Here is a 27,442-nt window from a genome sequence, read left to right on the forward strand (position 1 = left end):
GAGACCCCCGCCAGCTGCCTGAAGAGAAAGAGAAGGGGGTGGGGGGATGACGAGAGTGTGCTGGGGGTGTGTGGGAGTGTGCGGGGGCGCGTGTGTGTGTGGGGGGGGGGGCGGCGCCTCCTTACTGCTAGCCTGCCTAGTAACTGGCCACAACGAGAGCTGAAGTAGGAGCCTTTAATGTAAGGAGTGTCATTAGCTGGTGTATTTATCTCCATCTTTATGCATGGGAGAATGAGAGGAAGATGGAGAAGGGTTGGTGTTATCATGTCATGAGTGTGTGGAGGCTGGAACGCTCACCGTGCTGCAGGACTGGCTGAGACGGTTTTACACTTGCATTGCAATATTTTGCCAACAGCTAAGAATGCCAAGACCAGTCAGGAACACTGGGCCACCATGATGCAGCGTAGACCTGGCTAATAGAGCCAGGAACACTGGGCCACCATGATGCAGCGTAGACCTGGCTAATAGGAACGCCTTTCAGACGTTTGAAGAAAACACTGCATGCTGGTTTCTTAAAGACCAGCGCTGGCTGGCTGGGAATATAATATGTGTTTGTGTTTGTGTGTGTGTGTGTGTGTGTGTGTGTGTGTGTGGAGCATGAAAGCTGGTGAGCTAGTGTGGTATCTGCTGATGCGCATACATAATCACAGTCATTAGCACATAACGGGCAGAAGGCAGACGCTGGTGTCTGATATTGATGTATTTATTCCCACTACAGAACAGCTGGGAGAGACCCACTACTGCAGTGGTGTGACTCATCAGTCACCTCTCCATCTCCCCCCCCCCCCCCCCCCCCCCCCCAAAAAAAAATCCCCCTTCCCTGCAGTTTCAATATCACACGTTGATTTTTTAGCTACAGGGAGGCATTTATTATTTCACTTAGACAAGTTAAAGTGACTCTCTCTCTCTCTCCCACTCTGTCCCTTGCAGCAACAGAGGAAGGAGCGTGAGATGGTGAGGCAGCAGCAGGAGAAGGCTCCACACCGTCGCCTCGACGATATGAGGCGAGAGGAGGACCGGAGGATGGCCGAGAGAGAGCAGGTAGCCAATCACGGCTCGAGGAGCGCGGGGGCCCTGTACGAGCACTCCGGGGCTGGCATGCCTGCAGAGTGGTTGCCATGGCTGCAGGCTCTCGCCGCTGTTCTGTGTGTGTGTGTGTGTGTGTGTGTGTGTGTGTGTGTGAGAGAGAGAGCAGTGTGCAGCCCCATATTCAGTAGAATTCAAACTGACAGAGACACAAAAGGCCAATCAGTGTGGATCAGTGGGCTAAGATTCTCTCCAGAGCAAAAGACATGCTGTCACCTGGACATGGACACACACACACACACACACCCTCGTGCCTTCAACATGTACACACACATTCCAGTGATTACTGTCAATCAGAGTGCCTCACACACACACACGTCTCACTCTTTCTTGGTGGGCTGGGGTGGCCCACTGACCCTGACCCCAGCACACCCCTCAATCCCACACCCCTCTGAAAACACCACCGCATCTGACATCACAAACTATCTCTCCTGTGGATCTTCTTTCGGGTTTTCTCATCTGTTCTTCTTTGCTGCTCTTCCCTTCTCTGTGTTTATCTGTCGTCGTCCCCCGTGTGTGTGTGTGTCTGTGCGTGTGTGTGTGTAGGAGTTTATAAGGCATAAGTTGGAAGAGGAGCAGAGACAGTTAGAAATCCTTCAGCAGCAGCTGTTGCAGGAGCAGGCCTTGCTCATGGTAACACACTCTCCTCCTCTCCTCCCTGTTCCTGGTTTTTGTTTTGGGTTTTGCCCCTATCTTCTCTTCCTCTCCTCCTCTAACCTCCATGTGGTCCTGATGTCAGATTCGATGAGTGCCATCTCACAGCAAGCAGTGACGGATTCACCAGGTTTCTGTAGCGCAGGTCTCCAAACTCTGCGGTTCTGGGAGAGTAAGGTGTGCTGAAAACTAGCAAATACTAATGTGACCGAATAGTGTAGGGTTGTCAGTACCATCAACTTTTAGTGTTTTGTCTTTTTGTTTAGAGGTTTTTTTTGTTGTGTTTTTTGTTTTGTTTTCATTTTCTGGGACCAGACCAATATGATACTGCTCTGCAATACCAGGTACTAGTAAATAAGTTCTGTGTGTATTATCTGAGAAGGAAGGTACCCGCTGCTGTTGTAAATCTTATAAAACATAGCACATTAAATGTGAATGAATCCAGAATAACAGATGTGCTGGGAAATCAGTTTCAGCTCTTACAGTTTGTTTGGGGGGACACTTCACATCAAACTACACTATCAGTGGTAACTTAATGTTGCCAATACAGGATCAAGTAATAAAATTACCCGATACCAAACACGACCGATAGTATCGTCGCAGCCCTGAGGTCTTCTGGGAAGGTCTACCTAACCCTGCTCTGTGTGATCAGACAAAAATGTTTTCTCAAAGGAGTCGTTATTGTCAGCAAAGCAGACACACCAAATATAGAACATCGCTGTGGTCTTTAGGCAGGGTGGATTCCGTCGAAAGAAACGATTTGCTCAGGTGGAGTTAGGGAGCCCCTTTTCTAGAGGCTTCCGAAGGCATTTATCATCACCTGGCATTGCACACACACAGACCCTCTGTTTGCAAATGAGACTCATTTGCAAATGGTCTGAGCGAGGGCCTGTGCATCTCCTCCTCTTGGTGTGGGTGTGGGGTTACCTTGTGCATGCAGTGAGCTGTGCACTTGATTTGTGTGCGTGTGCATGTGCACATTTGTGTTCCACAGAGAGTTACGATGTCATTTACAGCAGAAACGCACAGAGTACCTACATGCATGCACATAGAGTCATTGAAGGTTTGCCATTCAAGATTTTGTAAATATTTGTACATTGCAATAACACACTGAAAGTCATTCTGAATTAAGTCAGGGTTCAGAGGTCACAGTTTGAATTCCTTTAACCTGATGTTTTTGCATACTGTGTGTGTGTGTGTGTGTGTGTGTGTAGGAGTATAAGCGTAAGCAGCTGGAGGAGCAGAGACAGTCAGAGCGTCTGCAGCGACAACTCCAGCAGGAGCACGCTTACCTCGTGTCCCTACAACAGCAGCAGCAGCAGCAGCAGCAGCAGGATAAGAAGCCCCTCTACCACTACAGCAAGAACCTGGACAATAACAAGCCGGCCTGGGCCAGAGAGGTGCACCGCACGCACGCACGCACACACACACACACCCTTGATAGGACGGAAGTCTTGGCACAGAAATCCGGTCTTTTCCGATCTGATCTGAATCACTTTTGTACGTGGTCCTGTGACGGAAGGTTAAACAGGTCCTCTGGCTCTTTGGGCCTCCTGTCAAACCCGGGTTCAAGGCCTGGGTAGGCCAGCGGCCTCCAGCCTTCCGCAAAGGCACTAGAACTGGAATTTGCATTTGCTCTGTGGCCACGCAGCTTGAATGCAAAGGGTCAGGTCAGAATCCACGTGGCTTTTTGCCTGGTTGTCTCACAAACATGACGTTTTCTGTCGTTGGTGACTCGGTGTGCACATGTGTGCTGTTTCAAAGGTCAGGAGCGATTAGATTGTAGACAAGTGATCTATGTTATGAATGTGTAGAATTACAGATTGAACGAGTCCTGTAATGTGAATGCAGCTATTACATACATGCTGTCCCACACCCACTCTCACTCAGATCTGTTGGCTCACATGAACAGTATATATAGGCAAGAAAAACTGCAGTGTACTTAAAGATGTACAGTTAAAATAAAAACTGCAGTGTATCACAGAGGTTTTAGAGAGAAACAGGACACTCGAGATGTCCATCAGCTGTGCATGTGTCCTGTTCCCTGGGAAACCTCGCGTACCACATGCCACTTTTACTAACTCTGTCTTTAACTACTTTACACTGCAGTTACCCCTTCTTGAACTTTCTTGAGGTAGGTGTGTGTGTGCACACACACACACACACACACACACTTTGGGAGACCACACTAGCAGCTGTATTGCTGACGCATGCCTTTTCTTCCACATTCTCTCTCTCTCAGGTAGAGGAGCGCAGTAAGCTGAACAGGCAGGGCTCTCCCAAAATCTGTACCACTGTCTCCGACACCAACATCCAATCACGCTCCGACTCGATCAGCCAATCAGGAGCTGTCCAGGCTGCACAGACTCCGCCCATGCAGAGACCTGTCGAACCACAGGGTGGCCAGGGCAAGGTAGGGGTGTGGTTGTGGGTGTGGGTGTGGGTGGGTGTGTGTCTTGTTTTCCTAAACCACTGAGTTACATTTTCCGAATGATTAATGCTGATGAACTTCCCTGAGTATGTTTTTGTCTCTTGGTTAAATAAAAGTTAAGAATAAACCATGTGACATGCAGCAGGGAAACGAGGAGAAGGGCAGGAAGTGTGTGTGTGTGTGTGTGTGTGTGTGTGTGTGTGTGTGCGCGTGTGTGCATACACTGCAGTGAGGGAGAGCGGAGTGTTCGGATCTGCTGCTTTTCCTCCTTTCTCGTCTGCTCTCTGCTTCTCTTCACTGACTGTCTGCTTCTCTATTTCCTGCGTTTTTCGTCCCTCCTCCCCCCACACCCACGACTGGGCTGCTCCTTCACCTTCGATTCCACGTCCCGTCCCCCCCCCCCCCGGCTGCCTTTTCTGTCCTGCCACTGGTGCCCCCTGCTGGCTGTCCCCGGCAGTTCCAGATGGCGCACCTGGTGCCGCTGAAGCCGTACGCCGCGCCCGTCCCCCGCTCCCAGTCCCTCTGTGACCAGCCCACTAAGACCATGTCCGCCTTCCCCACCCAGGACCCCTCCCCCACCCCCACACCCCGCCCCCTACACTCCCGCGAGCTCGTCCGGCAGAACTCCGACCCCACCTCCGAGAGCCCCGCCCCTCAACAGCGCCCAATGAGGGATGACCACGGACCCTGGATCCGCCTCCCGGAGATTGAGCAGCCTCCAAAAGTGAGAAGTGACTGTGTGAAACTAATAAATAATGCACGTTAGAAAAACACTTGTCAGTTACCGAGAGAAATAACACAGAGAGAAATATGACCACATACTCTCTTTTTTCTCTCTGTTAAAGTATACATTTTATTGCTCTATTTTCTAGATTCCTCAGAGAACAGCGTCTATAGCTACAGCTCTTAACACTAACCTGTCGTCTGGCATCAGACATCCCGTACGAGCCAGGTATTGCTCTGAGAGCGCTCACACAATGCCCATCTCTCCATCTTGCTGGCATTTTAACAGTATGATGAGTTTGGGGCAGCTTTCCCCTGATTTGTGTTGGGAGCCTTTGGTTGGTTAAAAGCAGGAGCTTCCTGTTTGATGGGTGACTGTTAGGCTGTACTCGCTAATTGGCCATTTTTTCATGTCAGTAATCCAGATCTGAGCCGCAATGACCGTTGGGAAAGAGGAGACAGCATGAATCTTATGTCCAACCTGCCTCAGACCGGCTCACTAGAGAGACACCGCATCCTCAGTGAGCGTGTGTGTGTGTGTGTGTGTGTGTGTGTGCGTGCGTGCGTGTGTGTGTGCTGAATCCTGTTCCATTATTATACCTTGGCTGTTTTTGATCTGCTGTTGTGTGTAATATTATATGCTAGTGCTGAATGAGTTGTGAGGTATTTATTTTTGAACTAGTGTATGCTTTGTTTGAAATGTCAATATATTTTGTGTCTGTGTGTGTCTGTGCTGGGGTTTCAGGCTCCTCCAAAATGGACACTTCTCCGATTCTCTCTCACGATGGACGTCACAAACCCGGAGAATCCCGCACCTCCTCCAGACCTAGCAGACCGGCGGTAATCTCACACGCAGGCGCGCACACACACACACACACACACACACACACACACACACACACACACACACACACACACACACACACACACACTCGTTTTACAGTCCCTGTAGGGATGTTTCATTGACACAATGATTACCCTAACTACTCACTGCTAACCCTACCCTTACCCTCAGTAACCAAAAGTTAATCGTTTGGCTCCTCTAGTAAAAAAAAAAAAAAAAAAATCAGAAACACTTGTATCCATGGAGACCATCTTACGGTCCTCACAAGGTCAAAAAAGCCAGCTGTTCCTGTCCTAGTGGATGGATACATTTGGCCCAGACAGAGATAAACGCGTGTAAACACCCGGACTCTTCACCAGTGCTGGCGGCGCCTGTTAACTCCACCCCCCTGTTCTCTAACCCTTAATGCTTCTGTGGCTGTCTGTGCTTCTCACCCTGGTTTCTTCTGTGTGCTTCCCTCAACTCTCAGAGCTATAAGAGAGCAATAGGAGAGGTCAGTACCCGTGTGTGTGTGTGTGTGACTGTTTCGTTGTGTGTTTGCATGCTGAAATCTTATTCTGCTAAATGATCTGTGATCAGACGAATGCAATGAACCGGATAAACGCAGTGCCGTGCCCGACCACAGGAGGCAGTAATTGGCTACGTAATGACCACTTAATGAGGTGGGGCGGACGCGGGCAGAGTGCACCTCAGATCGGGGTTAATGACGGCTATTGATTAGCAGCGGCGTGTTATAGAATCTGGTTTGCTGTAAATGCCGTACTTGGGTCAGAAGCTGTGTTGGAGACAGGTTTTGAGTGTAATCCATCAGTGCGGTGACTGGTCCAGAGTCCGTTTTTGCTTCAGGAAACGTGATGAATACAACTGTACAGAGTGTAGGAGTAACCGTAGTGTATGTGTGTGTGCGTGTCAGGACCATGGCCTGTACCCGAAGGAGAGGGTGGAGGAACAGCCCCGGCCACCGGTGAAGGCCAACGACTATTCCTCATCCTCAGAGAGCAGCGAGAGCAGTGAGGAGAGTGAGTGTGGTGAAGGCGCGGAGGAGGAGAGCCCCAGTGACCGGTGCGCGCACATGTGCGCCATGCCTGCAGACGCGCACCATACACACAAACAGTGCAACGTTTTCAGTGTGAGTTTTAACTCGCACCGTTCTCTCCGACGCTCAGACCCCGAGACGCAGATTCCGACTCCATCAACACCATGGTGGTACATGAGGAAGAGGATGGTGAAGGGGGGGAAGAAGATCGGGCCGGAGGATACGGAGACCAGACCATGCTGGTCCAGAGGGTGAGTTTCATGTGTGTGGGGGATGATTACATGTGACTTCACTACATGAGACAACAGGAGAACAGTTATGGTGGGTGTGTGTATTCGTTCGTTCAGACCCCCGAGAAGCGTAACCATAACGGCTACACTAATCTACCTGACGTGGTTCAGCCGTCTCACTCCCCTACTGACTCTGCCTCCCACTCCTCCCCTGGGAAAGACTCCACCTTTGACGTGAGCAACATTTTCTCCCTCTGATTTCTACTTCTTTGGCTTCTATAAGTGAGTTTCATGCATTTGTCTAAATGGCGGACTGACGGGTCATTCAGGCAGTGTTTTGTATTTGCCGTATGAACATTAAATTAACCGTCATTGTTTAACACAGATAGCAGGTTGATTGAGTGTGACTGACTGTAGTATCGATTGCAGTATCAGTCAAGGGGAATGGTCAAAGCATCTGGGAAAACCTCCTTCACCACGTTTGTGGACCTTGGAATGTACCAACCATCCGGGGGGACAGGGGAGAACATGTCTGTGGGAGGTTTGTGGCTGTAATATGAAAGGTTTCTGTGAGGTAGTGCTGTGTGTGAGGGAGCAAAATTCAGCTGATGGAGGTCCATCTCACAGTTAGCTGATATATAAGTGGAGGATGTGGTTTTGTGGCTTTACCGCACTGAGGATAAAATATTTACCCACACATTCCACACACACACCAGCCACAGAAAACCATCTTTTTCTGTCTCACACACCGCACACGTGCACACACACACACACACACACACACACACACATACACAGAAATACAAACATACGCACACTCTTCAATACACTTATTCTTACAGGTTTCAATAAACCATTTGGAGTTCACTTAGTTGTGTCTCTATACTACAGAGTCTATATTAAAAATATATAGTGGTCATAGTCATTCAAATGTAGCACACTTCATAAGTGCATTTGTAAAGTGTGTGTGTGTGTGTGTGTGTGTGTATAGGTCTGGGTTCGCGGTTTGACCAGCTGAAGCTGGAGGTGAGGAAGGGATCCATGGTTAACGTGAACCCCACAAACACTCGACCTGTGAGTGACACCCCCGAGATCCGCAAGTACAAGAAGAGGTTCAATTCGGAGATCCTCTGCGCTGCACTCTGGGGTAGGAGTGTGTGTGTGTGTGTGTGTGTGTGTGTGTGTCTGTCTGTCTACGTGCATCTCTTTGCATGTATTCACATAAGTGTGTGTTTCAGGCGTGAACTTGCTAGTAGGAACAGAGAACGGGCTGAAGCTGCTGGACCGCAGTGGTCAGGGGAAGGTCTACCCACTGATCAACTCCCGCAGGTTCCAGCAGATGGATGTGCTCGAGGGTCTAAATCTGCTCATCACCATATCAGGTGCGCACACACACACACACACACACACACACACACACACACACACACGTGGCATGCACACAACCATTTACAAGTTAATTCAACTATAATTCATTCAGTACATTCAGCTAGATGTTAAAGGGACACAATGTTCTCCCCTCTCTCTCTCTCTCTCTCTCTCTCTCTCTCTCTCTCTCTCTCTCTCTCTTTCTCTCTCTCCCTCTCTCAGGGAAGAAGAATAAGGTGAGAGTGTATTACCTGGCCTGGCTGAGGAATAAGATCCTCCATAATGACCCGGAGGTGGAGAAGAAGCAAGGCTGGACCACTGTAGGGGAGATGGAGGGCTGCGTGCACTACAAAGTGGGTGAGTGTGCACTACAGAGTCATCACAAAATGCACTGTGGGTAAAGGCGACGATAAGGCAACAGAAAGCAGCAAAGGGTGCGTTGGAGAACTCGGCCTTCGCTATAACGACGTGTGCGTCTTGGCAAGGCTGCTGTTCGAAGTGAGCAGGTGCTAAGCCCTGACCAGGGCAGCGTCCCATCTGTAGGCAGGAGGGGAGAGGGAGGAGCCGAGCTTGCCATGGCAACGCTGGCCAGGGTCAGCTAAGGCTGCACTCCCATAGAACCTCCGCGTTGCGTGGTTTGCGGTGTCTGTCCACTCTGCCACACGTTTCTGCTACAACACAACGATGGCCTGTCACATTTGATAGCTCTGTGTGAAATCGTGTGTGTGTGTTCGTTCGTTCTCAGTGAAATACGAGCGTATTAAGTTTCTGGTGATCGCTCTGAAGAACGCAGTAGAAGTCTATGCGTGGGCCCCGAAACCTTACCACAAGTTCATGGCCTTCAAGGTGAGGATGTCCACATTCTCTCACACACCAGCGTGTCCGCTCCTCTGTCAGGTGTTCCCTCCCCATCTGTCTCTCTCGCATTCTCTCACTTTCTCCCCCTGTGTCACTTTCCCTTTCTCCCCCCAGTCATTCACTGACCTGCCTCATAAGCCTCAGCTGGTTGACCTGACGGTGGAGGAAGGTCAGAGGTTAAAGGTCATCTACGGCTCGAGCGCCGGGTTCCATGCCATCGACGTCGATTCCGGGAACAATTATGACATCTACATTCCGGTCCATGTGAGTTGCTAAGACTTGTAGAACGTCTACCAGTGTAAGTGTATTGGTATTAAACTCCTCCAGCTCTCTCAAATGCCTGCCTCGTTGCCTATGACTGTAATCATGAGCCTAATGTGCATTCTGGTGGCCGCTGGTGGTCATAAGGTGTACTGCAGGCATGCCAACAGGGAAGGAGAGACTGCGGAATTGGATGATGCAACTGTTCTGCAAAGAAAACTGTTAGAAATAATTTGGTTGTGTGTGTGCTTGCAGATACAATCTCAGGTGATGCCGCACGCGATCGTTTTCTTGCCCAGTTCGGATGGCATGGAAATGTTGCTGTGTTACGAGGATGAAGGCGTCTACGTCAACACGTATGGACGCATCATCAAAGACGTGGTCCTGCAGTGGGGAGAGATGCCAACCTCTGTTGGTATGTCAGACACACACACACACATATATGCACAGTCAAATCTGTGGTACGGTGCACATAAATGCATTATGACACCCTTAAAGCCTGTGCCAGTGTCACATGCATCACACAGACACCCCCAAACACCACAGCCATCATCAGCACACCGTGTGGTTTAGTTAGTGAACTGATGAGCTGTAATCTCAGTGAATATGGGAGACATTTATATCATATACCACATAAACATTTACAAACATTTCTAATGTGGCCCTTCTCTCCCTCTCTCTCACACACACGTTCTGTGTGTGTGTGTGTGTGTGTGTGTGTGTGTGTGTGTGTGTGTGTAGCCCATATCTGTTCAAACCAGATCATGGGCTGGGGAGAGAAGGCCATTGAGATCCGCTCGGTGGAGACAGGCCACCTGGATGGGGTCTTCATGCATAAGAGAGCTCAGAGACTCAAGTTCCTCTGTGAGAGGAATGACAAGGTGTGATATGCATGCACACACATGCACGTGCATGAGTACAAATATTCATATAATGAGTGATCACCCCATATATGAAGTTGTCCCCCTCCCCTAGGTGTTCTTTGCCTCCGTGCGCTCTGGAGGGAGCAGTCAAGTCTACTTCATGACCCTGAACAGAAACTGCATTATGAACTGGTGATGGAGCAGCCACACCATCAGCACTCGCTCACTCAGTTTGCTGTCACTCTCTCTCTCGGTCTCTCTCACACACACACACACACACACACACACACACACTCGCACACACTCACTAGATACATAGCCCATGTGCTTTTATACACTTCCTCACTCACCTGCACTCCTGTGTGCTGTGTGCACTCACACACACACACACACATACACACATACAAAGATCAGAGTATCCATATCCTGAGTGATGTTTTCCTCTACTCCCAACTCTGAGCCTGTTGTACAGAGCCTGTGTGTGTGTGTGTGTGTGTGTGTGTGTGTGTGCGCACGTGCACCCTTGCTATCTGAGCTGTAGCGAAGCTTACTTTCCACTTCAGACAGAGCGGCATCCTCTTCATCGCTTAACCTTCATCGCAGGATTCCAACTCGTCTGCTCTCTGCTCAAGACGGAGCCTTATTTCAACATTCCAAATGTATGACAAGACAAGGGTGGAAAATAAGCAGAAGCAGAGCTGTGTGTGTCCAGGGGGGTGATCCATGTGTGTGAGAGAGCCTGCAGCAGCTGCACAAAACGGCAGAAAAAAACTTGACCTTATTGCAGTGGTCGTTGCACCCCCTGTGGTCTGGAGTGGTACTGCAGCATCTGTAATTTTCCATTCTCCTACATACTGTATAGTGCAGTAGCCTGGTTGTTTACATTTACAGGTTGCAAAAATCAGTTATTTTACTCTTTTTCATTCGAATGAGCAGATCGGAGTATAGTTCGAAGAAATCTCACTATCAGTTTCCATATATTTTATTTTTTTTTGCTGGTTCACTTTTATTACGTTCACTCTCTGCTGTACAGATAAGAACCGGACAGACATCGCCGAGAAGATGCCGGACTGTTCCGCAGTTCTCTAGCTCACCATAGTGACTGCTTACAAAACCAGAACCTAGCACTGCGCTTTTCAATTGTAGAACACAGAAATGTAACCACTATTAAGCTCCTGTGCAACCTAGCGCTCCAGAACCACGTTCATGTCCTCCCCCTTTCTCTGTCAGAAGTTCCAGTATATCTTGGGCAGTTTGATATTCTCTGTATGTATAGGTATTTGCTATTATTCCTACTTTAATAATCTGTATCTGGCTGTTCTATTGCAGTGTGTGATGTGTCTGTGCTGTGTTCTTGTTTGAAGCTCCACTAAGAGAGGAGCTCCCTTAACCAGCAGGGCCGCTGGCTCAGGGAGATGAGCTGACATTTATTTTTTGAATTTTTTTTGTCGTTTGCTTACTTTTCATTTTTAGTTTGGCAGCAGAAATGTTTAGTTCACTTGTGAGTATTTGCCATATTCAAATGAACCCTTTGCGACAAGCTTTGTAAGACCGGTACGTTTGGGGCGTGTTTAGAGTCAAACACTCACAACAAGCTCACAACTGCGCTATGCATTTCTGGTGTCAAAATGGCTCCCTGCTTTGAGATTCAGCCTTATGGGAAATGTAGTTTCTTAGATTTTGGAGGCATCACTCTGCAGTGTATCAGGGATGTAGTGCGCCGTTTGGCTGGATCGCTCATTTCTCTTTTAAACCCCTCTTTGGATATAGTTTTATTAGTTAAAAGATGTTCTGTATGGGAGTGTGTATGTTTGTACTATTGGGGTTTTTTTTTAGACCTTTTACTTGCTTTTTGTGCATGTGTGAGAGTGTAGGCGTGTGAGGTGGTACTGTAACCTACAGTGTGGTCCAAAGCAATAGCAGAATGGCGATGGAGCCTGGGTGGGCTCTGCACTCGTGTGTGTGTGTGTGTGTGTGTGTGTGTGTGTGTGTGTGTGTGTGTGTGTGTGTGTGTGTGTGTGTGTGTGTGTGTGAGATACTGTCAGACCTGAAATCATCTGAATTACATATACCCCCATTTCTTTTGCTAGCAGTCTACTGTGGATCGCAACTGACAATAACCTGCTGTCTAATTGTTTCTTTTGCTTAGAAAGCCTGTTTGGTTGTTCAGCTGAATTCTGTAAACAAAACATCACCAAAAAATCATATTACCTGTTGCTAGCAGAAGGATGACTATATGAAAAAGCACTTGATGGGCTAAAAGCCAAATGAAAAGGATTCGTGTGAGTGTACCCCATTGTTGCACTTTGCCCTCTGGTAGAGTTGTTTTGAGAGAGAGGTGGGCTCAGATAAGCTGATTCCTTCTGCCAGGGACGTGCGGGATGCCCTGCACAGACGTGGAACCCCCAGAGGAGCCGCGTGGCAAAACGTTGGTACACCCTGCGGTCTTCAGAGTCTGAAAGCTCCGGGCTGGATAGAGTCCCTGTGGCACTGCTTCCTTTCCCATCTGCTTTGGAACTCTGCAGTCTCGTTGGAGGTGTTCAGTGTCACGCACGCACAAACCCCCGTTAGATCTCTCCTGCTTGGTTTGGTTTTTCCCATTGCTCTTGAATGGCGTCAGAGGCTAACACAGGCCCACAGCATGTTGTTCTGCCTCTCTGTCCTTGTTGTTTTGCATGCACACTTGCACCTAATAACCCACTCCTATCTCTCACGCACGCATGCATGCTGCATCAGATGCATTCTCATGGTTCGTCACTTGCACTCACTCATTGGTATTTACAGCTGTGTTGTTCCAAACTGCCATGTTTACCATTATAGCAGTGCCTTGAAGTGGGGTTTGTGCGTGCGTGCATGTGCATACGTGTCTTGGAGTGGGGTTTTTTGCATGCATGTGTGTGCGTGCACATGCGTGTCTTGGAGTGGGGTTTTGCATGTGCGCGTGTGTATATGCATGCGTGACTTAGAGTGGAATATTTTGTGTGCGCGCGCGCATGCACGTGCATCTCGGAGCGGGGTTTTTGTGCGTGTGCACACATGCATGTCTTAGTAAGGGATGCCATACCATGTTCTGAAAGTTTTCTAACCTGACTCAACCACCCACTCCACCTCCACCCCCATGTATAACAGTTCAGGGAAGGACAAATCATAGCTCCTGACATGACAAAGGAATCCCGGTGCAATCAGAAATGTTTCAAGAAAGTGCCCTTAAATCTGATAGTAGCCAGGACCCTCTGGTGCCCCAGTGCGTTTTGGCGTGGTTCTCCATTTTTAAGCCTGATACTGTTGCTTGGGGCGACTGCAGCGAGGTGGGCAGCGCCTCTGTTGTTGGTATGGATGGCATCTTCCTGCAGAGGCCCAGACACAGTTTGGGTTGCCATGGTGAGGACCTGGCTCCGTGTATTGTGAGCCAACAGTCTCCCAGTGCTTCAAGCTCGTGGTTCGCAAGGTCCGTGATGGCCATGATTGGGTAAGCCACGTTGGCCATCTGATTGGGTAAGCTGTTGGATGGCTATGTTTGTGTACACATGGCAGTGTGCAATGTAATGAAGAAGCTATTACAAAGATGATAAATGGCTTAAGATAGATAGAATTATATAAATGTTTTGGGTGCCTATTTGCGATGGAATCAAAAATTAATATATCGCTGTATAATTATTTTATTACATAGATATATGTACATGTATATCACAAGAGTTTAATGAATGTAACCTTCAGTTCAACAGATTTATTGTGTGTAACAGTTGTACTGGCCTAATATTCTAAGCACAATGTATATTTCTGCTTTAGCTGTGAGAGCTGTACATCCGGCTGAATCACTTCAGTGGGGAGTTGGGCTGTTGTCTGTCTCCTGTCTCGTCTCTCTCTCTCTCTGCCCCCCTCGTTGTTCTCTGCGAGTTTTATAAAAGAGTGAGCGTGGGTGTGTGTATGTGTGAATAGGAGAGCTATTTTTGATCCGAGTATGTACTGTTCGCAGTGCCCTGAGCGGGAGGGAGGGATGCGGAGGAGGGTGTACAGAAGACCAGGACGTGTGGACTCAGTCAGGGAACATGGCAGGGTACTTGCACATGCTGGTGTCCTCCTGACCCAAGTCCCAACGCCCTGGCCCCACTGATACCATTCCCTCCAGTGCAACACGCCCCAGAAGAGGGACCACACGTTCACAAAGGTGGTGACCAGTGGTGGTCAACAGCGTGTGGTGAATGGCCTCTAAGTTTGGAGGGGACGTGGGTGTCACGTGGATGCCGTCGTATGGCTTGTGATCAGCTGGACAATTTTGATGAATAGAAGCCAAGCTCAGTCACATGCCTTCGGGAACTGAAGCAGTGTTGGTGAATCTTTAAACAGATCACAGTTTGGAAGGGCAGTTTGACAAAATGAATTTGTTCAGCCTGCACATTTAATGGGAGGGGGCGGGGCTGCACAGCTTTCGTGTAGTTTATGACCCACAGCAGCTGTGTCCAGCTGTGTAGTGGTCACAGAGATTGAGTCTTGACTAAAACAGAATTGTATCTAAAAAATAAAATTCAAGTTATCTGACTTACCAGTTCTAAAACACTACAAGCCACAAAACTCCTCCTACACTATTAGCCATTTAATAAACAAACAAACATTTCTCCAACAAACATGGGCAATAAGATCAGCTGGTTCTTGTAGACTCTCCCTGGGGCTGCCCTGATGAACTGTCAGGTATGTGTCAGTGACCAGGGGTCATATGTGGCGCACACAAGTCATGCAGTTCCATGCACTGTGCTTGTGTCTGTGGGGCATGGAGCTCTCATTTAAAGGCCTTTATGTGCTGCTGTTGATACATTCATCCACTCCATATGCTATTAGCACTTAGCTAACCAGTGGTATTATTAGTGACAGTAAACCCCTGGCTGATTTTTCTTTTTCTTTTTTATATTTACAGTAAATAAAAACTGAAATTTGTGGGTGGGGTGGATTTCTCTCCTTTGCTTTTGTTAAAAGGTCTTTATGATTGTGGTAACCAAGAGAGGTAAAGGGTAACATGAAGTCTCAAAGTTGATCTCCTCTGTGATGGGTTCAGATTATTTACTTCTCTCTTACTCCCCTCCTCTGAGTACATTCTTGTTTTAAGAAAAAATAGATGTTTCAGAAATGTATTTTTCCGTGTTTACGTTGATGGTAGATTTGAGATTACTTTAATGAACCGATGGTTTTCAGTTTTCAGAGTGTGCTGGATGAACTCATGCATCTGTAATGTCTTAATACAAGATTGTTTGAAAATTAAAAACAACTTGATCTCAGTTTGGTCTCTCCTTTTTTGGTGTAATCCAATTTATTGCCTAGTTTTGCAAATATTTAACAGAATTCAGTTATTTCCAAAGCATTTTTGTCAACTTTTATTCATTTTCCTTACAGTGTTATCTGAGGCACACGGGGAAAACATGAACAAAATAAGCATTTTTAAAAATTAAAAATATAAACCAAAAAAAAAAAAAACCCCATTAAAACAAAAAACATTTACTTGTACAATATATGCCAGAGGAAGCCTATCAAACCACGAACTACAGCAGTGTTGATTTCAGACCACTAAGATGTTGTGGTATGTTGGGAGAGCCTACCAAGATCATCTTCAGCGTCTTCCTCTTCCTCAGTGCTTCCATCTTAGTTTGTAAAACACACTTCAGACACGCCTACACTGAAAACCTGCTTCTGAGAACAGTGGAAAATACAACATAAAAAATCGAAAAGAAACAGTACCAAAGTCTTCTCTCTGTCTCCTTGGAGGACAAGAGTCTGTGTCCATCTTAAAAAATGACGTGTGTAGTTATCGGCTGTGTTTATGTTCAAATAAACATACATTTTTAAAAATACGAGTCCAAATGAGAGAAGTTGGACACCAAATACCCTTTCCTCTCCAAACATGTTTTTGTCAATTAGTATGAGTCTATGTGTATATTCTACATTGTGTTGAAAGACTCCCCTGCAAACATAACTGGAGCAAGTGTGTGTGTGTGCGTGTGTGCCTGTGTGAGTCAGACGTGGATAGTTTAGGTATAAAGAGCAAATGCCCTTCCCAAGATTTTGTTCTGAACATCTGGGTTTGCTAAGTGGACTTCATCAGTGAAATCAACTTGCAGGACATTTACTTTTTGAACTTAAAACTTGTACACCTCCTGTGTGTGTGTGTGTGTGTGTGTGTTTAGCTCCACTGGGCCAATCCTGCATACACTGTTACTGGCAACATGTATATAAAGCGATGTCATTGTAAATCCATACCTAGCTGGCATTATATATTTATATATTATGTACAATATGCTTGTGTTTGTGCATGTGAACGTGTTGGTGTTTGTCGTATGTACAATAAAATAGGCATATAGCATGTGCTGAAGGGTGTGATGTGAATAAAGTGATAAATAGGGGGGTGTGTGTGTGTGTGTGTGTGTGCGTGTGCGGTCAGTTCCATATCTTGAGGAAGCTATCCCAGGAGCCAGTGCACACTGCCATGCCGTCGTCAGTCACGCCCAGACAGCTCACACGGTTGTCATGTCCTGCCAACACTCCTGAGGAGGAGAGAACCAGATCCAGTGGTTTATACCCCGCTCAGCACTGGCAGGACCAAAACCGATGCTTCATATCGCGCTTGCCACTCGGACACGTTCAGGACTCAAGAGTACAACTTGGCACCGACATGACCCGCTAGCACTCTCGGGGTTCACTGTAACTAAATGTGTCTTTGGTCTACATACCACCTGCTCATGAACTCTTCATTTCTGTCCCGAGGTCAAAGGTGAAGGGTCAGTGGGCTAGACCCATTTTCAACAATGGCCAGTTACCCCCTTGCCAATCACGCCACCCTTGCTAGGTTTCCCTCATGCTTCTTCCCCCTCGCCACCCCGACAGGGGCTCGCCTGGGACCTACCCGCGCGGTCTCCCTTCATGGCGTCCCAGATGTTGCAGTTGAAGTCATCGTAGCCGGCTAGCAGAAGGCGGCCCGAACGCGAGAAGGCCACAGAGGTGATGCCACAGATGATGTTGTCGTGCGAGTAGAGGCCCAGCTCCTGGTCAGCCCGGAGGTCAAACAGGCGACACGTGGCGTCGTCGGAGCCGGTGGCGAAAGCACTGCCACTGGGGAAGAACTGAAGAGGGGGGAGGGGGTCATTTCCACAACACAGCTGATGTGTTACAGTACTGGTCCTATGGAGCTTCAGCTAGTCCTAAAGCAGGATATCTCAGTCACTGGAATAACTGAACCAAAAGTGAACACTGCCCAGTAGACATGTTCTTTATGTCTCCTGCACATGGACAATTTCGACTTAAGATATTCAGCTAACAGGACCCCTGCTTGGTTACTGGCCCCTCCGGGCCCCGGGGGCCCACTCACGCAGACGGCGTTGATGTCGGACTCGTGGCCTGTGAACGTCTGTCTGCACATGCTGTCCCGCATGTCCCAGAGCTTAATGGAGGCATCGCAGGCACCCGACACGAACGTCCTAGAGTCCGGGCTCAGCGACAGGCTCATGACGTCACCCGTGTGTCCCGAGAACAGTGTGGTCTGCTGGCCTGTCTCGATGTCCCACAGGGCACTGAGACACACACACACACACACACACACACACACACACACACACACACACACACACACACACACACACACACACACACACACACACACACACAAAAAAAAAAGCTTGAAGATAATTTACATGTACTGATGTGAAGTGTCTACAGGAGCTCAATGAAACTGGAGTGATTATTGTTAACGTGACTAATTAGGATGAACCTTATCATGAAAACTTCACATACCAAAAAAAACAACAACTCAGAATAATAAGCTCCACACAACCACGGAGTTGTTCCTGAGAGAGGAGTGCCCGAGTTAAAGTAGGATAAGGTAGCCAACAGCTGTGTGGGTAAAAGAGAAGGCGAGGAGAGGAACGGCCAGACGCACCAGGTGGTGTCTCCTGAACTAGTGATGATCTGATTGTCATCTATGAAGCGACAGCAGGAGAGGTAACCTGCACAGCACACACAGGAAAACACACCCTGCTGAACTGAACATAGCCAAGACTGTAGTGCAATGAATAATTTTGTGTGTGCGAGCACGGACCCGTGTGTCCAGGGAGCTCACGGCTCACACGGACGTTGCCTTCGCGGGTCTTCAGGCTGTAGATGGAACAGATGTTGTCCAGGCCACCGCAAGCCACGAAGTTGCCCGACGGGGCGTACGCACACGTCATCACCCATGACGACCGCAGCGGGATCGCATGGATCTGACCAATCAGGTGTGTTCATTCAGTTCAGCTTAACTGTCTCATACAGTATGCACTGGTGCAGAAGGAAACCCTGCAGCGTTGGAATATCTGCAGCCTGACACAAATAAACTCTCGACAAGTATTATACCATCATTGTAGGCTTTTCATTCAATGGCTACGTTCAATATTTGCGTAACTGTTATAACCAAAATGTCCAGATTGGCCCCAGAAAGTGAATTGCTTGTGTCATATTTACATTTACACCATTTAGCAGATACAGTTGTCCGGACAGTCTTACAGAAGAACTTATTTGTTTCAGTGGAAGAGATCCTTATACTAGTATACCAGTCTACTGAGTCTACTGACACCATTAATAGCCAGAACCATGTCAGAGGGAAACCACACAAAAAAAGAGCAGTTCTTTGTTTGTAGAGAAGTGAAGGAATGCGGAAGTGTAAGGACCGTTCAGGTGCTTGCTTGAGGAGGCGGGTCTTTAGTCTGCAATCGAAGGCAGCAAGAGACTCTGATGTACAGCCAGGTAGTGGAAGGTCATTCCACCACCGGGGTACTGGTACAGGAAAGAGTTTGAAGGGGTGGGTCGACTCATGCTGTGCTAGAAGCGCGAAGCCTGTGAAATCTGCTAGGATAAATTCTGTGAGTAGATGACAAAGCGCTTTTGTAAGTCGCTCTGGATATGAGCATCTGCTAAATGATGCAAATGTACATGTCGATGTGTGAGTTTGTAGGCATTTTTCTGTGTTGGGTGACGTTACCTTATTCGTGGTGTAGCTATCCCAGATGATGAGTTTTCCATCTTGTGAAGCACTGACCAGGAGCCTGAGAGGAAGAGATAACTTCAGAGGAACCAGCAAGAAAACCCTGACTTCAGATGTATTTTGACGGTGCAAAGATCACTCACTGAATAAAGACGGAATTACAGCTAATGGAATTACAGCTGATCATAGGTAACCAACTTATGACAATGGCACAAAAATGATCCAGAAAGCCTGCAGGCATTGATCACATGGGCCTGTGGGTGAGGGGGGTGGGGGTGGGGTCAAGGGCGTGGGCAAGGGTGGGATGGGACAGGGTCAATGGTAGGATGGGGGCGGGGTCAGGCATGTGTTCTACCTGGAGTCGGAGCCCCAGTGCATGGCGTAGATTTTAGCTAAGTGGCCACGCAGAGTACGCCTCGTCCGCATCTGAATTCTGCCTACCGGGTCCAGCCCTGCCGTTATCTACACACACAGATTAGATACCTTTTTAATAAACCTCTGCCTCCTCCTCCTAAAGTCCTTGTTTGTGTGAATAAATGTTTTACCTGAGTAAGGGTTGAGTCTCCGCATGCTTTCCTCGCATCCTGCAAAAGACAGTAATAGATCATTTAGAATCCTACACCACACACACACAAATACACACACATAGTATTATCTGAGCTACGAGGTCATTCGCAGCATAGCATGAGGATTGTGCACCCATTACTAAACTAGGAGATAGTATTAAGGTTCTGTTCTGGACCTTTATTCTGAGAGGTCCGAGTGCTGAGATATTCTGAGAATCCTTATCAGTAAGTGAGTTATACGACACTGCAGTCATTTCTAGAACGCAGATATTCTGAGGGTGCTCAGTAGGTAAGTTGTATGTTGACTCTTAGTAATTAAGTTACGAGACCTGTTAAAGTAGAAATATGTTTAGAACACTCAATAACGGAGCTATGAGAGGCTCAGCAATTGAGTTACATGATGAGAATAGTCTGGAATTATGAGGTATGTGCTGACAGCAACTGAGTTCATGTTGACTGCTCAGTGAGTGAGTTATGAGGTATGGGCAGAATAGTTAGTCTTGAGGTTGCCTGATACTCTGGAATTATCCTGAATTTCAAGAAGGCTCAGTAAGTTAAATCAGAAATTACACGGTATTGTGAGGACACTCAGTAATTGCGTGGTATTGTGAGGACACTCAGTAATTGCTTGGTGTTGTGAGGACACTCAGTAATTGCGTGGTACTGTGAGGACACTCAGTAATTGCGTGGTATTGTGAGGACACTCAGTAATTGCTTGGTATTGTGAGGACACTCAGTAATTGCTTGGTATTGTGAGGACACTCAGTAATTGCGTGGTATAGTGAGGACACTCAGTAATTGCGTGGTATTGTGAGGACACTCAGTAATTGCGTGGTATTGTGAGGACACTCAGTAATTGCGTGGTATTGTGAGGACACTCAGTAATTGCGTGGTATAGCGAGGACACTCAGTAATTGCGTGGTATTGTGAGGACACTCAGTAATTGCGTGGTATTGTGAGGACACTCAGTAATTGCGTGGTACTGTGAGGACACTCAGTAATTGCGTGGTACTGTGAGGACACTCAGTAATTGCGTGGTATTGTGAGGACACTCAGTAATTGCTTGGTATTGTGAGGACACTCAGTAATTGCTTGGTATTATGAGGACACTCAGTAATTGCTTGGTATTGTGAGGACACTCAGTAATTGCGTGGTATAGTGAGGACACTCAGTAATTGCGTGGTATTGTGAGGACACTCAGTAATTGCGTGGTATTGTGAGGACACTCAGTAATTGCGTGGTATTGTGAGGACACTCAGTAATTGCGTGGTATAGCGAGGACACTCAGTAATTGCGTGGTATTGTGAGGACACTCAGTAATTGCGTGGTATAGCGAGGACACTCAGTAATTGCGTGGTATAGCGAGGACACTCAGTAATTGCGTGGTATTGTGAGGACACTCAGTAATTGCGTGGTATTGTGAGGACATTCTTACTCGTATCTGGTTCTTCAGCTGCTCAGCCTCCTGCCGAAGCTGCTCCAGCTCACTCATCTTGGAATGCCCTTTGACCTTTAACCGGAGCCACTCTCTCAGTGACCTGTTAGATCATAAAACATGTCACAGTAACTGGATGTGCCATTAGTATCTACCATTAGGCACAAAGAATATAACAATTCAGTACTGCATAGATGTGGTTCTAAGTTGCTCAAACACCTAAATTCATCTTGAAATCAACAAGAACAGGCTATTGAAGGAATTCGTCATCATTCTACTTATTTCATTATTGTTTTTTCAAACCAACTAAATACTGACAAATATCTCAACATAAAATGGTTTCAACTACATAAAAAACGTTCAAACATCTCCATAAATCTAGAATACGATGTATTAATTTATGTATTTATTAATGCTTTATGAATATTGTATTCATACTCTCATCATAACCAGTTCAGAACTGTTAACTGATCTGAAGCATAATTTGTGTGGGGCAAGCAAGGTCACCTTAATCTCTAATCTTCTGTAAACTGGGTCAGATTGTAATCCAATACCTCCAGTGATCCAGGGGCAACCTGCAGGGTCCAAACAAGATTAGGATTATTACACAACCATACACAGATGATTAAAAAAAACCAAAACACTGTGATTATGTGTGTATGTCTGTGTGAGAAAGTGAGAAGGAAGAGATTGACAAATTATCCATTCAGGTTGCCTGTATTGCAAACCATTATAAAATATTCATTACACATACATCGGTCACTCTCATATATATATATATATATATATATATATATATATATATATATATATATATATATATATATATATATATATATATAGTTTTTTTTTTCTCATATATATATATATATATATATATATATATATATATATATATATATATATATATATATATATATATATATATATACACATACACAGAGAGAGAGAGAGAGCGATTGATGATTTCATTATACTGCATGTTTTTTTGCTCATCTCCAGTCAAACAAATTTCTCATAAATATATACAAATTAGATTACTTGTTTGCATGTTTGTGGGCACTGTCAAATACAGCACAAATCTTCACCAATCAACAGTAGTCTTGCATACAGTGAATGGCCCAGATTTGCATATTCCCCGTTAGGAGTTGCACGGTCTCCTGTGAGAGTTGCATGAGTACTCAGAGAGCCTGCTCCTCCTTTGCATTAGAGCTTTGCATTTATAAAAGAACCTAGGAAACACTGTAATGGACCAATTACTGGGCTTTCCTTTAACGAACAGGCTGAGGACCAGCCCAGATCCTTCAGCACACTGGGACATAACTGTCACACAATGGCAGTTAACAGGAATTGCCTGCTTTCTTGCAACTTAACCACAACATCCCCAGTGGTCATTTCTGAACCCACTCAACCAATCCACACACACATAATGCAGAGTGATGCAGCTGAAATTCAGCAATTAGTGTCGAGTCCCAAAGAGACCCGCATAGAAAGCAAACCACTCACAACAGGAGCACAAAGACGGAGCTTAAAGTGGCATAACTACACCTGTCTCTCTCTCCCTGTCTGTCTCTGTCTCTCTCTCTCTCTCTCTCACACACACACACACACACACACACACACACACACACACACACACACACACACACACACACACACACACACACACACACACACACACACACGTTTGTTCCCTTCATGTCTTTTAAGCTCTGATCTCGTCTAAAACGTCTAATGAAGTCCAGTGCTAATCATTCCTCCCACCCGCAAAGGGGCCTGACAAATAAATCCACTGAATATGTTCAGATGAAACATGGACATTGCTTCCAGGTAAACTGCTGTGTTTCCCGGAGCCCTGTGTAGTCTAGACTGCATTATTTTAACAACTCAAGGCAATATGTATTTTATTTAATCCGTGTGAGCTGGTCTGATATATTGGGACTCCTTTTCTTTATTTATCGGCGAGGCGCGCCACTGTCGCCCACTGCAAACGATTGAACAAGTGAACGATTTCAAATCATGGCCTAAAACCGATCATTTTCTGAATGATTTACGATACCTAGAAACCCTGAAGCAATCGGCGCCAGAAAAACGCGGTTTAAAAACAGCTTTAACGCTACGGAGTTCAGGTACTGTAGTGATTTATACAAATAAAACTGTAAATGCGGTTAAAATCAAAAGCGTCGGAGTCCAATATTTCAGAAAAGAACCTTTACAAAACTGACCAATGCCGGGTTCGGAACCAAAAAGATGTAGATAAGCGAGACGCCTACAGGATCCATACTGGCGCTCCTGTCGCAATCACAAGGCTGTGAGAACCACAGTTACCCCCGCCTGTTTTAGACCAGAGGGCACTAGTGCTGCCTCTGCGCCTCGGCTATTCCACATGTTGAAACAGGATGTTCGTCTCACCGCAACGTGACATTGCCTTTACGGATACGTGTCCAGATCTGAATTGAGATCACCATTGCCCTACTCCTTGACCACTGCCGTGTTTCCGGGCAAATGTTTAACGTTACAACCCAGTACGGTATACCATGTCAGGGTGGTAAAATCCTCCGGCTACACCGTAGCGAAAATGACAGCCTGGCCCCACCCCTACCGTTTCATGACATGCACATTCTGTCGGCATTTAATGGCGAAGGGAGCGAGAAATGGGAACAAAATCAACAAAAACGAACGCGGCCCGTCTTAATGTTAAACACGCAGGCTGACATGTACTTAAACAGTTTCAAGAATTGTAAAAATGGCGGAGCGTCCGTAACAAGTTGATACGAATCAACGATGTGAGAAGCCCGCTTCTTTCGAGCATCAGGAAGCTTCTACCCAGGCGGAGATAAAACTGCGGAACGCCGCAAAATAGCTAGCTGGGGTTGACTGGGCTGGATGGCCCCAGGAATGGGGTTCTGGCCCCTCGGTTTTTCCTAATGCAAGCTTCATGTATGCTCCAAAAAGCACAAGCTCAGGGCTGCAGACGCGTGAAGCAAGGCCGTAGTGTCTCCTCCATCTGATGGCTCAGGGCTGCATAACCCTGTCACAAACATACGGCATTTTAGGAGACCTGGGGGTGGGGAACAAGCCTAATGTGCGATGACTAATATCGTTATCCGTTTCAGACCCAATTTGCAACCATCCTTGACAGAAACATTACTTAATGGAATCGTTTATTGTTGTGTTCAGTGTACACAAGAAGAAGACGACGCGGTTTTGTGTAGTGTAGCCGAGCCTGCAGGGAGCCCGTTCACCTTCTGGGGGGTTTACATTATCGCTTGGAAATGTGAGCGACAGCCGTGCATACTGATATAGCTTACATCGTATTTTATCGAAGAATACCTGTTTGTTAACCTCCCGGAGCTCCTTCGGTCTCAGCGCAGGAAGACTAGCTGGGAGAAATGTTTTGAGGGGGTTGAGGAAGTGATACAGTCCGAAATCTTCTTTTAGAAAGTATTTAGAATTGAATAGACATAATGTCAGTTTTCTCGAAGCGACTGGTTCCTCTTCTGGAATAGGCCTGTGATATATAACGCATTAAAAAGACCTCAAAATGAGGCACACAGACCGCATTTCTCCAACCGACGGGACATTTACAAAAAGATGGGAGAAAACTGCAGCCGACCTATTTCTGTGTCTTCTTACTCTTTCTTTCCTCTGCGAAAACCTGAGTCTTGCAGTCTTGAGATTTGATTGCACACACGCACACACATACAGAAAAAAAAATGTCTTAGGGCACGAAACGAGACTCGGGGAGAAGTCCGAACACGGGAGACCTCTCCGGTAAATGAAATGCGCTCTCGGTTGGCTTTCTGCTGTTTGACGTGATCCTCGTTTCCTCCGTCCCTTCCTTCCTTCCCCCCGCGCTGGTGCTCGCCCTCCTCCCTGTACGCCTTTTTTCGCTTCGATATGACCGTCGCCTCCTCGTCCAAAATGAATTATTAAATTAATTGCGAAACAAAATAAATTGCCGTGACTCAAATTAGAAAGCAAACGCGAGCGACTTGGCTATCTTGCCGGTGGAGCATACGAGCCGCCCATCAGTTCAAATGTGTTACAAACTAAATGAATACTGAAAACTAAAAGCCTACTCGACTTTCGAGTATAAATCACACACACGGGTATTTATTATATGATTTAAATAACGTGCTATCAGTCCGTTATCCAGCCAGTCCCTTATGAAATCGTTAGGTCTGAGCCAGAAAAACGTAACATTTCATATGCAAGATTGTACCACACCCATTTCATAGACTGTACCATTACCAATCTCGCCTTTAAACAAGGGAAGAGCTGGATATTTGGGGTTAATAAAAGTCCCATTTGGAGCAAGCTTAACTTTCAGGCAGCCATGCGATCGATGTGGATAAAGATTCATTGGCGACGAACTAATAAAATGGCTTTATTTAACAGAAAGCATGTTCATGCCAAGTATCTAAAATAACATCTTTAATACTAACATTACAGAACACTTAGCCCGCTTTTAGTGTAGCACACACAAGCCTACGTTAAACCTGAACACGGGAAAACAACTAATAAGCTTTACAAGTTCCAATATCTTCACACAGATTCTGGTGTTAATTAAAATTCTTTTACTGTGGAGTGCTGTGGGCCTGTGCCTTTCCTCTCTCGAGAAACCGCCACCCAAAGGACACACATTCCTAATTACACCTGGTATAATTAGACGCCAACACCCCCTCCCCAGCCGTCTGTCTGTCTCTCTGTCTATGTATGTGGACTATTATATGTTATTATTTTCATTATTTTTCTTACTTCCATCTTAAAGAATTATAATTATATATACAGTAAAAATACAATAACTAGCCCATCTACTGCTAATATAAATATATGCTTAGTGACTTGTCAAGGTAACAATCAAGGGGTCTCTTTTTAAAAGTCACAGGTGGGGGTGAGCAGATTAAAGTTACGTGAATAAAACTGGCACGCCGTGTTCACTCTTTATTGCCGCACTTTATAGCCTATACTCTGCTTACCTGAATGGCAGTATGGGAATATATCTTAAAAATGCCATGCCCTGAGTCCAGCCAATGCTAATGAAAGTTTCACATTCACCCCTTCACCAGCTCATGTAATGGTACCCTCCACCTGCCCTGTTCTTCTTTAGGCCCCGTCAGGGACCGTAGTAGCTGAGGATAGGTTGCCTAGCAACACCATTTGCAGAGGCCCAAGCAAGTGGCGTATGGTTGGAGGGTTGAACACGAACATCTATACACCAGTCCCACGCGCAGTGAAAACATCAGGCAAGAAAACACACACAGAGAGAGAGAGAGAGAGAGAGAGAGAGAGAGAGAGAGAGAGAGAGAGAGAGAGAGAGAGAGAGAGAGAGAGAGAGACCACACACATTCACACACGCATGCACATAAACACAGCTATACACAAAAACGTTGCAGTATTGATGAAAAATACAAAATAAACATTTAAAAAACAGGTTCTAAAATAAACATTTATACATGACATTATGTACACATATACACATAAATACAGTGATTAAAAAAACGAATTTAAATACTTGTACACTTTTATACATAGCAGGTCTCCTCTCATACCCTGCTCAGCAAAGAGGAGGCAAAGAGTGTGATGATGATGATCAGAGTTAGGGATCAGAGTCAATCTTTGTTTAAGTGAACATATGAATACATTTCTAAAATTCAAAAAGGGAACCATACCGCTGTGTAAACTCTAGTGGTTCGTAGGTGTAAAGAACCACTGTTTTTACACTTACGAACCACTAGAGGGAACTATTACTCTTTTCGAAACCTTAGGAGCGTACACGTTTAAAAAATCTGAACAAACCATTTTGCCATTTCTTTTGTAATTCAGTGTTGTAGTCTGCAAATTTAAAGAGTTTGGCAGTGGGAGCGATAATTGTGGTGACATATTCATTTTGTGTGATTCAGTGTAGTCCATAGTGTTTTGGTTGGGCATTGACACAGGAAGGGGTCCCGTCAGACAGTGCAGATACCCACCTGCTCAGCTCTGACATGAAAGAAGAAGGACAAAAAAACGTATATAACTAATTCAGCCTACCTAACTATGAACCATATCCTGTATTTGGGGAAGGAGGAACAAACAATGTCTCG

General features: G+C 46.3%; 2 protein-coding genes across 23 annotated transcripts in view; one reads left to right on the forward strand and one right to left on the reverse strand.

Moving 5' to 3' along the window:
* The window catches only part of mink1 (misshapen-like kinase 1), a 29,630-nt gene extending 14,006 nt beyond the window's left edge, over nt 1–15,624 (forward strand). For 6 of the 19 annotated variants that reach the window (XM_081719822.1, XM_081719818.1, XM_081719819.1 and 3 more), the window contains 21 exons: nt 931–1,041; nt 1,633–1,719; nt 2,955–3,140; nt 3,983–4,153; nt 4,629–4,895; nt 5,044–5,123; nt 5,312–5,415; nt 5,640–5,734; nt 6,208–6,231; nt 6,652–6,812; nt 6,905–7,025; nt 7,122–7,238; nt 7,434–7,545; nt 7,996–8,151; nt 8,243–8,386; nt 8,595–8,729; nt 9,118–9,218; nt 9,345–9,494; nt 9,747–9,906; nt 10,233–10,372; nt 10,467–15,624. In XM_081719822.1, the coding sequence (XP_081575948.1) occupies nt 931–1,041; nt 1,633–1,719; nt 2,955–3,140; nt 3,983–4,153; nt 4,629–4,895; nt 5,044–5,123; nt 5,312–5,415; nt 5,640–5,734; nt 6,208–6,231; nt 6,652–6,812; nt 6,905–7,025; nt 7,122–7,238; nt 7,434–7,545; nt 7,996–8,151; nt 8,243–8,386; nt 8,595–8,729; nt 9,118–9,218; nt 9,345–9,494; nt 9,747–9,906; nt 10,233–10,372; nt 10,467–10,550 (2,706 nt within the window). In that variant the 3' untranslated portion in view covers nt 10,551–15,624. The remainder of the gene's footprint in view (nt 1–930; nt 1,042–1,632; nt 1,720–2,954; nt 3,141–3,982; nt 4,154–4,628; nt 4,896–5,043; nt 5,124–5,311; nt 5,416–5,639; nt 5,735–6,207; nt 6,232–6,651; nt 6,813–6,904; nt 7,026–7,121; nt 7,239–7,433; nt 7,546–7,995; nt 8,152–8,242; nt 8,387–8,594; nt 8,730–9,117; nt 9,219–9,344; nt 9,495–9,746; nt 9,907–10,232; nt 10,373–10,466) is intronic. The other 13 variants (XM_081719826.1, XM_081719827.1, XM_081719829.1 and 10 more) reach the window with 8 other exon arrangements.
* A 69-nt stretch (nt 15,625–15,693) lies between these two features.
* On the reverse strand, nt 15,694–25,552 carry gnb2 (guanine nucleotide binding protein (G protein), beta polypeptide 2). 4 transcript variants are annotated; one of them, XM_027025190.3, is made up of 11 exons: nt 24,687–25,546; nt 21,861–21,928; nt 21,354–21,456; nt 19,898–19,936; nt 19,708–19,814; nt 19,350–19,413; nt 18,432–18,594; nt 18,273–18,339; nt 17,706–17,907; nt 17,244–17,460; nt 15,694–16,884 (listed from the first exon to the last, which is right to left on the reverse strand). In XM_027025190.3, exons 3-11 carry the CDS (start codon nt 21,408–21,410, stop codon nt 16,778–16,780), a joined length of 1,023 nt encoding a protein of 340 aa, XP_026880991.2. In that variant the 5' UTR covers nt 21,411–21,456; nt 21,861–21,928; nt 24,687–25,546; the 3' UTR covers nt 15,694–16,777. The 4 variants fall into 4 exon arrangements, with proteins under 4 accessions (XP_026880991.2, XP_026880992.2, XP_081575958.1 ...); XM_027025191.3 differs by lacking the exon at nt 24,687–25,546 and adding an exon at nt 23,766–24,286; XM_081719832.1 differs by lacking the exon at nt 19,708–19,814 and having other exon boundaries at nt 24,687–25,547.
* Nucleotides 25,553–27,442: the final 1,890 nt, after the last annotated feature.

The sequence above is a fragment of the Electrophorus electricus genome, chromosome 8, assembly GCF_041902795.1.
Source record: "Electrophorus electricus isolate QZ-2024a chromosome 8, ASM4190279v1, whole genome shotgun sequence".
Taxonomy (NCBI): Eukaryota; Metazoa; Chordata; class Actinopteri; order Gymnotiformes; family Gymnotidae; genus Electrophorus; species Electrophorus electricus.